Source organism: Arachis hypogaea, chromosome 16 (assembly GCF_003086295.3).
Source record: "Arachis hypogaea cultivar Tifrunner chromosome 16, arahy.Tifrunner.gnm2.J5K5, whole genome shotgun sequence".
In the NCBI taxonomy this organism is placed as follows: Eukaryota; Viridiplantae; Streptophyta; class Magnoliopsida; order Fabales; family Fabaceae; genus Arachis; species Arachis hypogaea.
This window is the reverse complement of record NC_092051.1, coordinates 122655651-122671935: the sequence shown is the minus strand read 5'-3', so window position 1 is coordinate 122671935 and position 16285 is coordinate 122655651. Positions and strand designations below refer to the sequence as shown.

Sequence of the window (16285 nt, the reverse complement as noted above, 5' to 3'; positions counted from 1 at the left end):
CAGATATTCAAATTTGACATGTATGACATTCATATATGTCGTATTCTTCTCTACAATTATCAACTTTTAAGTTATTTTTCTACTTTGAATTTTTTTACTTTTACAATATATATTATTCAATATATGTTGCGACTTTGCACGTATTCATTTTCTCAATTTATCTTATTCATTGCATACCTTCACTATAAATTGTAAATATTCAATAACTAATTGCTTTGAGCGAAAAATTCATCAATAAGTTGTTGTGGGCTGGAAAATTTTTCAAGATAATTAACCATTATATTCTCGGATTGTACAATCGATTCCATCAACAGATATCTATTTCTGAACTTTTCAGTTCACATACAATCAAATGCTAAAATTATTCTTAAGCAAAAAAGTATTTCCCACACAATTATCTTGATTGAATGACTCTTATCACTCAATTATTTTTTGAATAAGTGCCGACATAATAACCCGACTAAGCTTGGGGGCTCATCATATCATTATTCACTTATCTTTTAACCGAGTTATAACTTATTTTATTTTCTATGCTTAGCCTGGATCATATGATCGGCAGACAAAGCTTAGGGGCTGTGATCCGTCACCTTATAACTCAGTCTTTATTGTGCATTATGAGTTATAACTCGGCGTTAACTATCATTTATTCTTTGCTTGTAACCGACACCTTTATTACCGACTTAATGACCAAACAGTCATAACATGAATATTATTCATCAACTTTATGCCTACAAAAGGCACCAATTTCTATATCTCAAGACAGGCAATACATGATAAGTTCTATATCATGTCTTATATTTTATATTCATAGAATTATTATAATACACAACACATGATATGTTCTATTTCATGTTTTACATTCTATATTCATAGAATTATTATAAGGACGCTCACGTGATAAGTTCTATTTCACGTCTAACATTCTGTATTCATAGAATTATTATATACCTCTTAAATATTTACTGACTTGAGCGTGGGAGTGTCTTTTGTAGGTACCACCCCCTTGTTCTCTCATTGCCGACGTATACCTCATCTCGACAGACGAGCTATACACCAACTAACCTCTACAAGAACAAACTCATTACATAATACATATGGTGCTAAATATTTAATTTTTTTGAGGAGTTAAATCGGTAAATTTTGCAAGCAATGAGACATTTATGTGAAAATTGAATTTAAATACCCTAAATAATCTATCTAACGCAAAAAGTTTAAGCAATAAGACTTGTCATGATCGAGTTTTTATATTGGGATTGATCCGTTCAAATAAGTCTAGGTAGATAATTTTATAACATTTATATAAAAAATTAGTTACCATTCATCAGTCATTAACCAATTATTTGATTTTGAGAGTAGAAAAAATAATTCAAAGAGTTGCAACCACTCTTAGAGATGAGAGTGGCTTCATAAGGGGATTTGGGGCCTATATCACCACTGCCTCGTGGATTTCCTAGGTAGTCTTTCAAGTTGCTTCGGTTTATTTTTTATGCTTAGCCTGGTTCATATGATCGGCAGACAAAGTTTGGGGGCTGTGATCCGTCACCTTATAACTCGGTCTTTATTGTGCATTATGAGTTATAACCCGGCGTTAACTATCATTCATTCTTTGCTTGTAACTAACACCTTCATTACCGACTTAATGATCATCATTTCCATCTTAATGACCAAATGGTCATAACATGAAGATCATTCATCAATTTTATGCCTATAAAAAGCACCAATTTCTATATGACAACACACAACACATGATAACTTCTATTTCATATCTTACATACTATATTCATAGAATTATTATAAACAAAACACATGATAAATTGTATTTCATGTCTTACATTCTATATTCATAGAATTATTATACACGCGCATGATAAGTTCTATTTCATATTTAACATTCTATAATCATAGAATTCTTATACCTCTTAAACACTTACTGACTTGAGCGTCGGAATGTCTTTTGCAGGTACCTACCCCCTTGTTCTCTCATTGCCGATGTATACCTCATCTGGACGGAGAGCTTACAAGTATTCACCGGTGGACGAGCTATACACCGGCCAGCCTCTACAAGAACAATTGGCCATCACCTTATAACTCGATCTTTATTATGCATTATGATTTATAACTCGACGTTAACTATCATTCATTCTTTGCTTGTAACCGACACCTTCATTACCGACTTAATGACCATCATTTCCATCTTAATGATCAAACGGTCGTAACATGAATATCATTCATCAATTTTATGCTTATAAAAGGCACCAATTTCTATATTTCGACACAGACAGACAGACAACACAACACATGATAACTTCTATTTCATGTCTTACATTCTATATTCATAAAATTATTATGAGGATACACATGTGATAAGTTCTATTTCACATCTAACATTCTATATTCATAGAATTATTATATACCTCTTAAACACTTACTGACTTGAGCGTCGGAGTGTCTTTTGCAGGTACCCACCCCCTTGTTTTCTCATTGCCGACGTATACCTCATCTTGACGAAGAGCTTATAAGTATTCACCGGTGGACGAGCTATACACCGGTCAACCTCAGCAAGAACAATTGGCGCCCACCGTGGGGCCGGTAAACTAATTTTCTGCTCCACCGAATATATTCAAAGAATTTGAATTACATTCAAATACTTGAATCAATTTTCAAATAACATTTGCATATTTTAGCAATTTATGTTTTCTAATTTTTTTTCTCAACCTCTATTCAAAACTCACTTTCATAAGGCTAAATAATATTCATTGAGGATTTTACAAACAATTCATTTTGAATAATGAAATGAGTATTGACACTAATCTTTAATTTGTTATACTTTCTATCAATAATTCAAATTCTAAAAATATGCACTTCAAACTCCTAAAATTTTAAATAAATCAATGTATGTCACCTACAAAATTTCTTTAATTTCATGCTTTTTAATTACTTGCCATATTCTATCTTTTTTATTCTTGACCAAAAGCGAGAAGAGTACAAAACCTGTTATATAGTCGCTTATAATTTTGCTTTCAGTTCTTGGGATCATCTACTATACAATAGCATCATCTCTTACATTTTCCTTATCTATTGTCATGAGAGTGTTGATAAAACCCTTCTCTATATATCATTGTCATTTTAAATCCAAACGTACCATGATTCATTCTTTGCATTAGCTATTCTTATCTATGTGTCACACTTGTCAAACATGTTTTGCTCTCTATACTCCAGTTGCGCAAAGACTTCTTTATACTCAAAATATTCCTGAATTATTATTAGGTTTAATTACTCTGTTGGTCCCTATAGTTTCGCAAAATTTTCAATTAGGCCCCTATACTTTTTTCCTTTTAATTGAGTCCCTAGACATTTTTTTTTCAATTTGGTCCCTATTAACATTAAACATAAAAAAAACGTTATTGAAGTGTGAAATTACTTGTATAGCCCTGTCTTCCACCTATAAACACTTCATATTTCTGATTTCTTTTCTTCCCCATTTTTTCTTCTTCCTAATTTTCCTCTTCCACAATACAGCCCAAAACTTTCTCATAATACAACCCAACCTACAACATCCAATTAATTTTTTCATCAATCCAACATCATTGTACCATTTTATCATTTTATAAAACTCACTTGCACAAGAACAATTGATGAACAACGAAGTTCAATCAACTTAAGGATCTTCACCCTCTGTTCGTTACAGTGAACAGACATTCAACAACTTCTACATATGATACTTACCAAAAAGATTCATCAACAGTTCTATAAAATGAGCTGTGATCATATTGGGTAGCAAATGGAAAAACTTTTGAGGCAGTCAAACAAAGAAGCAAATGACCACTTTTCCCATTCAACCATGAAAGTACCAAAAATAATCTAAATCATTACTGAAACTCACCATGAGATAGAGAATCCACAAATGCCTAAGGAAAAAACCATATTCCCTTATTAGAAGCATGAAAGTACCAAAAACCTACCATTTCTCTATGTAAAAACCCAGCGCTTGCAAAATTCATCATGTAATAAATAGAAACACATGAATAATTGATACATACATAAAAAAGAAGAATAATATAATTTAAAGGTATGACATCAACCAATATTTGAATTTGAACTTGAAATTTTTAATTCAAACCATCAACTACGTCTAAAACTAATGCCTGTAGAGGTGTTTTGAAAGATTGACATGAACCCTTTTTTACTAAAAAGCATGCCCATAACCTCCAATATAATTTAGAAGTTCAGAAGTTCAATCAAAGCAAAAACAGCAAAACCAAAAGACAACAGAGACCTGCCTAAAGATCTTAGAACAAACACCAGGTGAGGCGTGGCGCGGTGGCGTCGCCCGGCGAGGCACGGTGAGGGAGCGCGATGGAAGCCACGGACGAACAACGCGGAGCAGAGTACAACAGATGCACGAACAGCACAGAGCAGTGCAGTGCAGACCAAGGATGATAGACCACGATGGACGCTTACGCTACCAAGGACAACAACGACGACACAGATGGACGGCGGAGGAGAAACACCATTGACTTCAGAGAACAAGTGATGGCTAGGGTTCTTTGATTTTAGGACAAAATATCAAGGGTAGTTTTGGTATTTAAAAAAATGGAAGTGGTTTAATTAGCTAATTTAGCTTAATTATGAGAATATTCGATTTTTTAACAGAATATTCTGTTATTCCAAACGGTTTTGTCACGGTAGGGACTAAATTGAAAAAAAATTAACGTGTAAGGTCTCAATTGAAAAGAAAAAAAGTATAGGGACCTAATTGAAAATTTGGTAAAACTATAGGGACCAACAGAGTAATTAAACCTTATTATTATTATTATTCAAGTTTCATTAAGTTTGCTCTCTAAACTCTAAAAATCAAGGTCTGCAAATCTATAAAGAATTTTCAAAAGTCATTCTTAAAGTTTGATAAACTATAACATCAAATCAAAAGCATGAACATTATTTACTAGTTATTTCTTTAGCACTTTTTTAATTTCAATTTATATATGAATTCATTCATCACACATGAATAAATTCCAAACATATCATTATGGCATTATAATTTCCATACCATCATGTTAATTTTTTTTCATGAATTATATTTATTTATTTATTTTTATTATCATCTATACAATTAGATGAGTCCAAGTCTTGAATGTAATTGAATTCTTTCAAAACTCATAATGAAATTTTTTTCAATAACACTATATTAATTCAATCTCTATTATTTATTTTATTATCAATATTTCATTCTTTCTTTTTCCTACATTTATAAATTTAAATGTATTCTTATATGAATTTAAATTCAAAATTGAATTGTTCAAAAATAATTCTAATAGCTCTATGTCATATCTTCTTTATTTTCCAGCAATATATAACTATTGCACTATTCATTTTATTAAATTTTATGTTATTATTGATTTAATACAAAAAGTTAAGCAAAAATACGTGCAAACATTCAAAATTGAATATTATCGCACAAAGAATATCAGTCGTCATATTGTAATTGCTAAAAACATTATACTAAATGTATCATTCAATGACTGTTATCTTATTGTTTGGTGAATACTTGTAAGCTCTCCGTCAAGATGAGGTATACGTCGGTAATGAGAGAACAAGGGGGTGGGTAACTGCAAAAGACACTCCGACGCTCAAGTCAATAAGTATTTAAGAGGTATGTAATAATTCTATGAATATAGAATGTTAGACGTGAAATAGAACTTATTACGTGTGTATCCTTATAATAATTCTATGAATATAAAATGTAAGACATGAAATAGAACTTATCATGTGTTTGTTTATAATATTTCTACGAATATAGAATGTAAGACATGAAATAGAACTTATCATATGTTGTGTTTGTTTATAATAATTCTACGAATATAGAATGTAAGACATAAAATAGAACTTATCATATGTTGTGTGTTGAGATATAGAAATTAGTGCCTTTTATAGACAAAGAGTTGATGAATGATATTCATGTTATGACCGTTTGGTAATTAAGATAGAAATGATGGTCATTAAGTCGGTAATAAAGGTGTCGGTTACAAGCAAAGAATGAATGATAATTAAGGCCGAATTATAACTCATAATGCACAATAAAGACCGAATTATAAGGTGACGGATCACAGCTCCCAAGCTTTGTCTGCCGATCATATGATCCAGGCTAAGCTTAGAAAATAAATTAAGTTATAACTCGGTTAAAAGACGAGTGAATAATGATATGGTGAGTCCCCAAGCTTAGTCGGTTATTATGTCGGCATTTATTCAAAAAATAATTGAGTGGTAAGAGTTATTCAATCAATATAGTTGTGTGGGGGATACTTTTCTGCTTAAGAACAATTTTAGCATTTGATTGTATATGAACTGAAAAGTTCAGAAATAGATATCCATTGACGGAATCGATTGTATGATCCGAGGATATAATGGTTAATTGTCTTGGAAATTTTTCCGGCCCAGAACAACTTATTGATGAATTTTTCGTTCAAAGCAATTAGTTATTAAATATTTATAATTTATAGTGAAGGTCATATGACATGAATAAGATAAATTAAGAAAATGAATATGTACAAAGTCGCAACATATATTAAATAATGTATATTATAAAAGTAAAAGAGGTTTTGAATAGAGGTTGACAAATAAAAATAAAAAAATTAGAATACATAAATTGCTAAAATATGTAAATGTTATTTGAAAATTGATTCAAGTATTTGAATATAATTCAAATTCTTTGAATCTATTCGGTGGAGCAGAAAATTAGTTTACCAGCCCCACGGTGGGCGCCAATTGTTCTTGTAGAGGTTAGCCGCTGTATAGCTCGTCCGCCGAGATGAGGTATACGTCGGCAATGAGAGAATAAGGGGGTGGGTACCTGCAAAAGACACTCGACGCTTAAGTCAGTAAGTGTTTAAGAGGCATATAATAATTTTATGAATATAGAATGTTAGACGTGAAATAGAACTTATCACGTGAGTGTCCTTATAATAATTCTATGAATATAGAATGTAAGACATAAAATAGAACATATCATGTGTTGTGTATTATAATAATTCTATAAATATAGAGTGTAAGACATGATATAGAACTTATCATGTATTGTGTGTCTTGAGATATAGAAATTGGTGCCTTTTGTAGGCATAAAGTTGATGAATGATATTCATGTTATGACCGTTTTGGTCATTAAGATGGAAATGAAGGTCATGAAGTCGGTAATGAATGTGTCGATTACAAGCAAAGAATAAATGATAGTTAACGTAGAGTTATAACTTATAATGCACAATAAAGACCGAGTTATAAGGTGACGGATCAGAGTTAATTTTCAATTTGGCCCCTGAATTTTGGCTCAATACTCAATTTAACCCTTAAAATTTCGTTAGCTCCAATTAGAATCCCCAAATTTGCAACAGTGGTTCCCAGTTACCCCTGCGGTCATCTCCACTTTACTTCACACTGTGTGGCCTGTTTAGTGCTGAGTGTGCTTGGTAATGATTATATGACTTAGAGAATGTATTAGATAACTTAATCTGGCCCCTACAATTAAATGAATCCCTAGATGAAGTCCCAAAATTCTCAAACAGATCATCTAGTGTCGTCTTCCTAGAGCTCTGCTAGGTCACGTTCATATGGAACCAACCATTCCCATCTATAATCACACTCACTATCCCCACCTAATTCCTATCCAAACTACCGACTCCCTCCTCTTCCCTAAACTATATATCACCAACAACTCCAAACCCACCACACCCTAAACACATGCAATTCGTGGTGGCTCGTGCTAGTAACAACAACAAAAAGGGAGGCAGTAGTGGCCTTCGGATCTCGCAGTGCCTCACACCTCTCTTTTTTCCAACTTGGTCGAGATCGTGGGTCTCACAAGAGTGGTATTCAAATCCTTATTTTTCTTCTCTTCCATCGATGTTTGAAAACTTTCACTCACGATGTTGCCTCGAAATGGCGTCGTTTTGGTCCCCTTTCCTTCAACAAAAAGTCCCGCCGCAACGGTCATGGTACAACAACTTTGCCTCTTTTTTTGCCTTTCTCTCTGTCTGTCTCTCCTCTGCCATTTTTTTAAAAAAAATTCGAATGTTTTTATTATTGTTGTTGTTGATGGTAAAGGGAGTTATAGTGAAGCTTGTACATGAAGAAGAAAATAGTGGTGGTTATAATGGTGGGATGGTTAAGAGTCTTTGTTGTATGGTGCGATTTGGAAAGAGAGTTTTAACACCATCCATACTTAAAACGACGTTGTTCATGGAATTTGAGTGCGAAACCAATATGACGTCGTCTTAGATGTGTCATGTGTGTTAAATAAATGTGTTAGATCAACATTTCAATTATAAAGATTATTGTAGGGGTAATCAAGAGCTATTGCTATAAATGTGAAGGTTTTAATTGAGGTTAAAGAAATGGTAAGAGTTAAATTGAGTATGGAGTTAAATTTCAAGGGCCAAAATAAAATTTAACTCGTAATGTACGAAAATATCCCTGCTTTATTATACAAACTTCTCATAATAAAAAATAAAAAAATAAAAAAATGCTTCGGATCAAACAGTTGAGTTGTGTGACGGTGTATCTACACATTGGATGAATGATTTGCTCCATGCAGTCACGATTCCCGTGCTCTCTGCAGCGTCTATTCTTCTTTCTTTCTAATTTCTACTGTCTTCCACTAAAACTCCAAAATGAACATCAACATGGCTCTCACCAATCTCCCATTCTGTTCTCCACCACATCTCCACCGCTGCACCTCACTCACTCTCACTCGCTCCACCACAAAACCCACTCTTTCCGTAACCAATTGCCTCTCCCTCGAAGAACCCTTTACTGCTTCAATATCTAAACTCAGCGTCGGTCAAGATTTGCCGCCAAATTACGGCGATTGGCTTCCCAAACCTGACCTCGATAATCGCAGAAGAGCCGGAATTCTTCTACATCCGACCTCGTTTCGGGGACCGTACGGCATCGGCGATCTCGGCCAAGAGGCATTTCGTTTCATTGATTGGCTCCATCAATCTGGTTGCTCCCTTTGGCAGGTTGCCAAAACGTGATGATTTCTTCTTTTTGTTTGAAAATGATTTCAATCTGAAAATATCTAATTCTTGTTGCAGGTGCTACCACTTGTGCCTCCTGGCAGAAAGGCTAACGAAGAAGGTTCCCCTTACTCCGGCCAGGTTCTATTTTTTAATTTTATTTATTTGTTTTTGTCTCTTTTCGTTTTTGTTTTTAGGTGTAGAGGAGTTGACTGAGATTGAGGGTCAACTCTTTTATTTTGTTTTTTTTTAAGTAATGCTCTTGTGCTGAAAGCTTACCTGCTTTTCTTTTTTTCTTTTTTTTTTTAAGGATGCAAATTGTGGAAACACCTTGCTTATCTCACTGGAGGATCTTGTTAAGGATGGATTATTGGAAAACAATGAGCTTCCAGAACCCATGTGAGATTTACTGCTATGTTTTCACTCCCTTTTCTAGTGTTTCCTGTTTGTTTTTCTTGTTCTTATGGTTATATTCTTAAACGAACGCAGTCATGCTGAGCGGGTGAATTTTTCACTTGTTGCTGACCTTAAGGATCCCTTGATAACTAAAGTAAGATATTCATCACTGCCATTCTTCCCTTTCATCTAATTAAAATAAAATTGTTACATCATGTCTTTAACTTTGGTATAATGAACGCAGTACTTAATGTTTATTTTTCCTTTTATTTTAACCCGTTTTTATAGGCTGCAGAGAGGCTGATTTCAAGTGAAGGGGAACTCAAAACACAGCTTGAGAGTTTTCGCAGGGACCCTAACATATCAAGTAAGAAACCCAGTTAGTTGCACTTCTAATGTTTACATCCCAACATGCCTATGTTAGCTTGTAAAACATTTACTTTGACTTCAAGATGTTTGTCTGCAAACAAAATCTGATTTGAATTAACGTGCTGTAAGATTAGTATCTCTTTGATATCTTGCTTTTCTTTTTTATATTTTATTATTTTTTCTTGTTGGGATTCTTGATCCTGCTACGTTATGCAGTTTCCTCTCTGCTAAGTACATTCTTCAATTCTCAGCAAGGATTTTTCTAGGAAAATATATAAGTATTAAAATTCCAGTCTTGTGATGGATTTCTTTATCCAAAGCTCATGTAAGGACACTTGTCTTAGATATGCACAGTTGTCACACATATTCTATGATCCATTTTCAAGTCTTAGACATGGAAAACTTTGTCAACTCTTTACGAAGTAGATCAGGGATGGGTGGTGTTATTGTTTCCAAGGCGAACAATGATTAAATTTTATCATAGGTTTTTCTCTTGTAATGATGTGATCTCTTCTCCATGTTGTATAGGCTGGCTTGAAGATGCAGCTTATTTTGCTGCTATTGATGATAGTTTAAATACAATCAGCTGGTACAATTGGCCTGAACCTCTAAGAAACCGCCATCTTGCAGCTCTAGAAGAGATTTATCAACAAAAAAGACACTTCGTAAGATCATAATGAATGCTTTCCAGTTATAATTTATAATTAACACTTGATTCATATCTTCCTACTTGTAGCCAGAAGTTGTTTTGCAGAGTCACTTATGCTTTTGAATGCAGATAAATGTGTTTGTTGCTCAACAGTTCTTGTTCCAAAGGCAATGGCAGAAAGTTCGTAACTATGCAGAGAGTAGGGGAATTAGGATAATGGGAGACATGCCCATATATGTTGGTTATCATAGTGCAGATGTTTGGGCAAATAAGAACCAGTTTATACTGGTTAGTTTCTCTAAAAAATCTGACTCTGAAGTTGTCTGATATACATTTTTTCACCCCATTTTCCTCCTTGTGATAATAAAAAATCTCTACTTATCTGGCAGAACAGGAAAGGTTTTCCTCTTTTAGTTAGTGGAGTTCCACCCGATGCATTCAGTGAAACTGGTCAGCTGTGGGGCAGGTTTGATCTTAATCCCAGGATAAATGTTTTGCCATAAATTTACTAGTTGAACCTTTTCCATCTTTTTTAATTTTTTCTCACGAACTTTTTGTTGTTGTTGAAGTTATGTGGCAATTTTAACAACCATTCCCCATGATTATGTTATTTTTGTTCCTCTTCTGTTTCCATAACTCTTTAACCACCTATGACAATATCCTGATTGATTTTTTTTATAAACCTTTTAAAGAAAATTTCCCCATCTTCTCCACCTTTATATTGTAATAATTGCTAACATGTCATAGTACATTGTAAGGCCTCCTTTCTCATTTGGGTATCTGATTTCTTATTTTTTAAAATTTTCATATTTTAATGAGAAGTCCTTTGTATGATTGGAATGCCATGGAGAAAGAAGGATACTCGTGGTGGATACGCCGCATACGCCGTGCACAGAATTTATATGATGAATTTAGGATCGATCACTTTAGAGGACTTGCTGGATTTTGGGCTGTTCCCTCTGGTGAGTCTACACGAAGTTTATTTCAACATTTTACCTGGTGTGATGTGTTTTTTAACATGTGTGTGCTCTATAATGTGCAGAAGCAAAGGTAGCAATGGTTGGAAAGTGGAAGGTCAGATGCTATTATTTTTTTCTATCTATATATATTTGGTCAAACTATAATATGCTCTGTATCATTTGAATGATAGGTAGGACCTGGGATATCCTTCTTTGATGCCATTTTCAGAGCAGTTGGAAGAATTAATATTACAGCAGAAGACTTGGTACATAATATCATAACAAATTCTTAAATGTTTCTATGTTATTTTATAATTTGTCATGAGACGGATGTTGCTTGTCAATCATATATCAGTGAAATAAGTATATGAATCTTTCTAAGGCAAGCCCGTGTAACTTTTCTGGAGTTGTTATTTTATGACAGGGAGTTATCACAGAGGATGTAGTTCAGCTAAGAAAATCCATTGGAGCACCTGGAATGGCAGTCCTCCAGTTTGGTAATTATTAATTGCTTATTTTGTCTACCATCGTTTCTTGTCCTGCAGTCCTGCTCTAAAGTAGTAATTCTAAGTCTCATTTCCTGAATAATTTTATCATCTATTTATTCTCCAGGGTTTGGAAGTGATGCTGCCAACCCACATTTGCCTCATAATCATGAGTGCAATCAAGTTGTATATACAGGGACTCACGATAATGACACAGTAAGAATTTCTTGTCTTACATTTCTTAACACAGCATGTCTCTCTTCATGGGAAGGAGACCTGGGTATACACTTTGAAATATGTAAAAGCTTTGCTGATGCAACTGATAATATAAGATTTGTGATATGGGCACCTATTTTTCTTTAAACTTTATGATAATGATAATGGTGTTTTACCCATTGTGATAGCTACATGATATTGACATATATCTAGTTCCAAATTATTGTATGTCTTCAAATATATTAGCAGTTAACATTAATAAACATTGATAAGAGAATTCTTTCTGCTACAGATCCAAGGTTGGTGGGAAGCTTTGAAGCAAGGAGAAAAATCAAATGTGGGTGCTAAAGCCTGTGTGTAATAGTGAGATGCGAGTTTTTAATCAAGTCGGATGGGGTTCATCGCCTTTATTTCATGTTTCAGGTGATAAATTATCTCTCACTAAGTGAGCCAGATGACATTTCTTGGGAACTAATCAAGACAGCACTGGCTTCTGTTGCTCAAACAACAATAATACCTATGCAAGATGTTCTTGGACTGGGGAGTTCTGCCAGGATGAACATTCCTGCCACTCAGGTAAAAGTTTATTCCGAGTTTTCAGTTTGTTCCAGCAACTAAACTCTACGAAAAAGCGAACCATTTTAGCCTCGAAAAGATATAATAAAATTTATGAAATGTTGATCTTATGACCAATGCAGTTTGGAAACTGGGGTTGGAGGATTGAAAGTTCTGTGAGCTTTGATAGCTTGGAGAGAGAAGCAGCTAGACTTAAGGAGATGCTTTCAATGTACGGCCGATGTTGAATGTTGAATCCTTTTCTGATAGTAAAGTAGAAGAGTTTGCTTGGACACTGCAGCATAGCAGTTGAGAAGTGGAAAATGCTAAACCCTTGATGTTTGTTCCCAAGTTGACAAGTACGGATGTGTTGATCAATGCAAGCCAAGTTCCTGATCAAGAAATTTGAGAATGTTGGATGCTTCTATCAAAATTTGTAATGCGATCTAGCAAGTTCAGGGTCCTTGGCTGTATGTTTTGGTTTGGTGATCTGATGCCATACCTTGAAACGTTTTGGGAAACACAAAGCAGCAGCTACGGCATATCCACAAATGTCTGATGTCATCATGGTGTGGGGCAATTTTCTCAAATTATTGTATGTTTTTATTTTTTATTTTTTTTAAATGATAAAGCCAAGCTCTTGCTCTTGCATTGTTTTGTGAAATAAACCATGTTCATAAAAATAATAAAAAATGACATTTATTATCAACACGAAGTCCATAGGAAATAACTGGCCTAAGATTTTGAGAGTCCTACCTCTTTAATAATGTATAAATAAAACACATACAAGCAGCTATGGCATACCCACAAATTTCTGATGTCATCATGGTTTTATATGTGATAAAAAAAAGTGTCTTTAAAATTTAAAGATAAATTCTATTGCGCTGTTATTAGGCCAGCAATACTTTATGATATAGAGTGTTGGATAGTCAAAGGAGAACACGAATATAAGTTAAGTGTGACAAAAGTGATTTGGATGTGAGAAGAAAATCGATATAATACTCCAATCAAGAGGGTGGATGAGATGGAAGATGGATAAGGAGTGAAAAGTAGAGGAAGGCTTAAAAAGACTATCTAAGGTTGACCAACCTATCAAGGCATTGTATGTTGAGGCGACATCGATCACAATGTAATCAATGCTCAGTGTCTTTGATTTTGCACCCTTTCTAAAAGTGGTATATAAAGAAATGTACCCAAGAGGTCGAATCGCCATATCCCCCAATCTGAAAAGGTTATCTGGATTTGTCTTTAGATCCTTTTGTTCTATAAAAGTTTGCGTTGGCGAGGATCATTGTTATTTCCACGGGATCATTGTGTTCAGGTGTTATCCATTGAGCGTCCTCTTTAGTGAACGAAATGGTGGGCAAGTCGGAGAGTCTGTTGTTTTTCCTAACTCGGTAAATCTCTTTTAAATGACTTTTTCGTGATGATTTTGATATTCCTCCTTCCGCAAATCCTCCATTAATCATATGTATGTGTTTCTCAGGAGTTTGAGGTGGATGTTCTTGTTGTTCCCTTTTTTATCTTTTTTTCTTTTTCTCAAGTAGTTCGACCCATCAGCAAAGTATCTATTTAGTCGACTTTCTCTAACCAACTTTTCTATGATATTCTTTAAATCGTAGCAATCGTTAATAGAATGCCCATAAAATTTGTGATACTCACAATATTCTATTTGATTTTTCGCATTCTTGTGTTTAATTGGACAAGGAGGTAGAAGCTTTTTAGTATGAAAATTTTTTGTCCTATTTCAAATCGTTAGTCTCATTGTAATTTTTTTTGGCCAATTCTATAGTGCCTATCAATTGTTGTCTAACTTTTGCCTAACTTATTTTTTGTGATAAATTTTAAATTTTTAAAATAATTTATTTTTATATCTTTTAAATAAAATATTAATTTTTAATTTTTTTTAATAAATAGATACTATTTTTTAGGCACGGTGACATTCACTTTTTTTTTTCTCTTTCTAAAATTGTTAGTCACTATTTTTTATGACATTAACAACTTATGTACCAGTGTATTATACCAAATTAGTGTAAGATTCATGTATTACACTCCTCCCTTTATAATATCCAAAAAATTAGCCTTTCTCGAAACAGAGAGAGTGACTGACACCCACCAAAACGAGGAAATTCAGCCCCAAATCCGTCTAGGCCCTCTCCCCAGTCCCCCTCGCAACGATGTCGTCGTCGTCGTCGTCGTCGTCGTCCTCCTCCTCCTCCTCCTCCTCCGAATCGGAATCAGAACCTCCGACGGGCATATGCCTGATCCCCTCCCTACCTGATGACGTGGCACTGAACTGCCTAGCACGCATCCCTAGGCCCTACCACCCGGTCCTCTCCCTTGTCTCGAAGCCCATCCACTCCCTTTTCTCCTCCCCTCACTTTTACCACGCCCGCTTTCTTCTTAACTCCACCCAACACCACCTCTACCTCACGCTCCGCTCATGCGCCTCCACCCTCCTCTGGTTCACCCTCCATCGAACCCCGTCCCGCATCCTCCTCGTCCCGTTCCCCTCTCAACCCTCCCCCGCTATCGGCTCTGCCTACGCCGTTCTCGGTTCCACCATCTACGTCATCGGCGGCTCCATTAACGACGTTCCCTCCTCTCACATCTGGCTCCTCGACTGCCGCTTCCACCGATGGCGACGTGGACCCTCCATGCGCGTCGGCCGCGAGTTCGCCGCTACAGGAGTCGTCGACGGAAAGATTTACGTCATCGGAGGCTGCGTCGCCGACAATTGGGCCAGGTCGGCCAACTGGGCGGAGGTTCTTGACCCCGCCTCCGAGAAATGGGAGCGCGTGGCGAGCCCCGCGGAGGTTCGGGAGAAGTGGATGCACGCAAGCGCCGTGGTGGACGGCAAGGTGTACGCCATGGCGGATCGCGGCGGCATCGCGTTGGATCCCCGATGCGGCGCTTGGGAGAGCGTGGGAACGGAGCTGGACCTCGGGTGGCGAGGGAGGGCGTGCGTGGTGGATGATATTCTTTATTGCTACGATTACTTGGGGAAGATTAAAGGGTTCGATGTGAAGAGTGGGGTATGGAAAGAGCTGAAGGGGTTGCATAAGGGGTTGCCTCGGTTTCTGTGTGGTGCTACCATGGCTGATTTGGGTGGGAAGTTGGTTGTGGTGTGGGAGTGTGGTGGTGGGAATGGGAAAGACATGGACATTTGGTGTGCTGAGATTCAAGTTAGCAAGAAGAATGGTGAACTGTGGGGTGAGGTTGATTGGTTCCAGAAGGTTCTTTCTGTTCCCAAAGGCTCTTCTATTGTGCACTGTTCTTCAGTTGCTTTGTGACACTTGATCCAACAAGTGCCATTTACAGCTCCATTGTTGTATGAATAAATGGGGTTTGCTCAAAATAGTATGTGCATTTTACAACTGTATATTGCCTTGTGTATTTTAGGCTTTTAGCACTTTAATAGTTCAACATTCCCTTTGTTTGCGTTATGGATGTGGATGAGTAACTTGTAGATTGAAGGTTGTGTTTGTGAGATAAATCCATGGTGTATTCCACTGTATATGGTACTTTTCTCCATTCTATTTTGTTCCCTTAACTATTAGACAGTAATCCAAAGTTCCAAACATTTCTTAGAAAGTAATTGCTAATCCAAATTCTCAAACAAGAGGAATTATATATTAATATTACCTA

The 16285-nt window shown here is 35.6% G+C and overlaps 2 protein-coding genes across 3 annotated transcripts; both read left to right on the top strand.

Annotated features, from left to right (window-relative positions):
• Positions 1-8503: 8503 nt before the first annotated feature.
• Positions 8504-13346, top strand: LOC112754822 (4-alpha-glucanotransferase, chloroplastic/amyloplastic). 2 transcript variants are annotated; one of them, XM_072221039.1, is made up of 16 exons: positions 8504-9011; positions 9087-9149; positions 9319-9407; positions 9498-9558; positions 9693-9771; positions 10302-10438; positions 10576-10710; positions 10812-10888; positions 11245-11384; positions 11465-11496; positions 11573-11647; positions 11806-11878; positions 11994-12082; positions 12375-12419; positions 12506-12658; positions 12781-13346. In XM_072221039.1, exons 1-16 carry the CDS (start codon positions 8661-8663, stop codon positions 12883-12885), a joined length of 1704 nt encoding a protein of 567 aa, XP_072077140.1. In that variant the 5' UTR covers positions 8504-8660; the 3' UTR covers positions 12886-13346. The 2 variants fall into 2 exon arrangements, with proteins under 2 accessions (XP_072077140.1, XP_025658387.1); XM_025802602.2 differs by having other exon boundaries at positions 10552-10710.
• Positions 13347-14583: 1237 nt separating this feature from the next.
• Positions 14584-16154, top strand: LOC112754821 (F-box/kelch-repeat protein SKIP6). The gene has a single exon (XM_025802601.3). It carries the CDS (start codon positions 14815-14817, stop codon positions 15928-15930), a length of 1116 nt encoding a protein of 371 aa, XP_025658386.1. The 5' UTR covers positions 14584-14814; the 3' UTR covers positions 15931-16154.
• Positions 16155-16285: the final 131 nt, after the last annotated feature.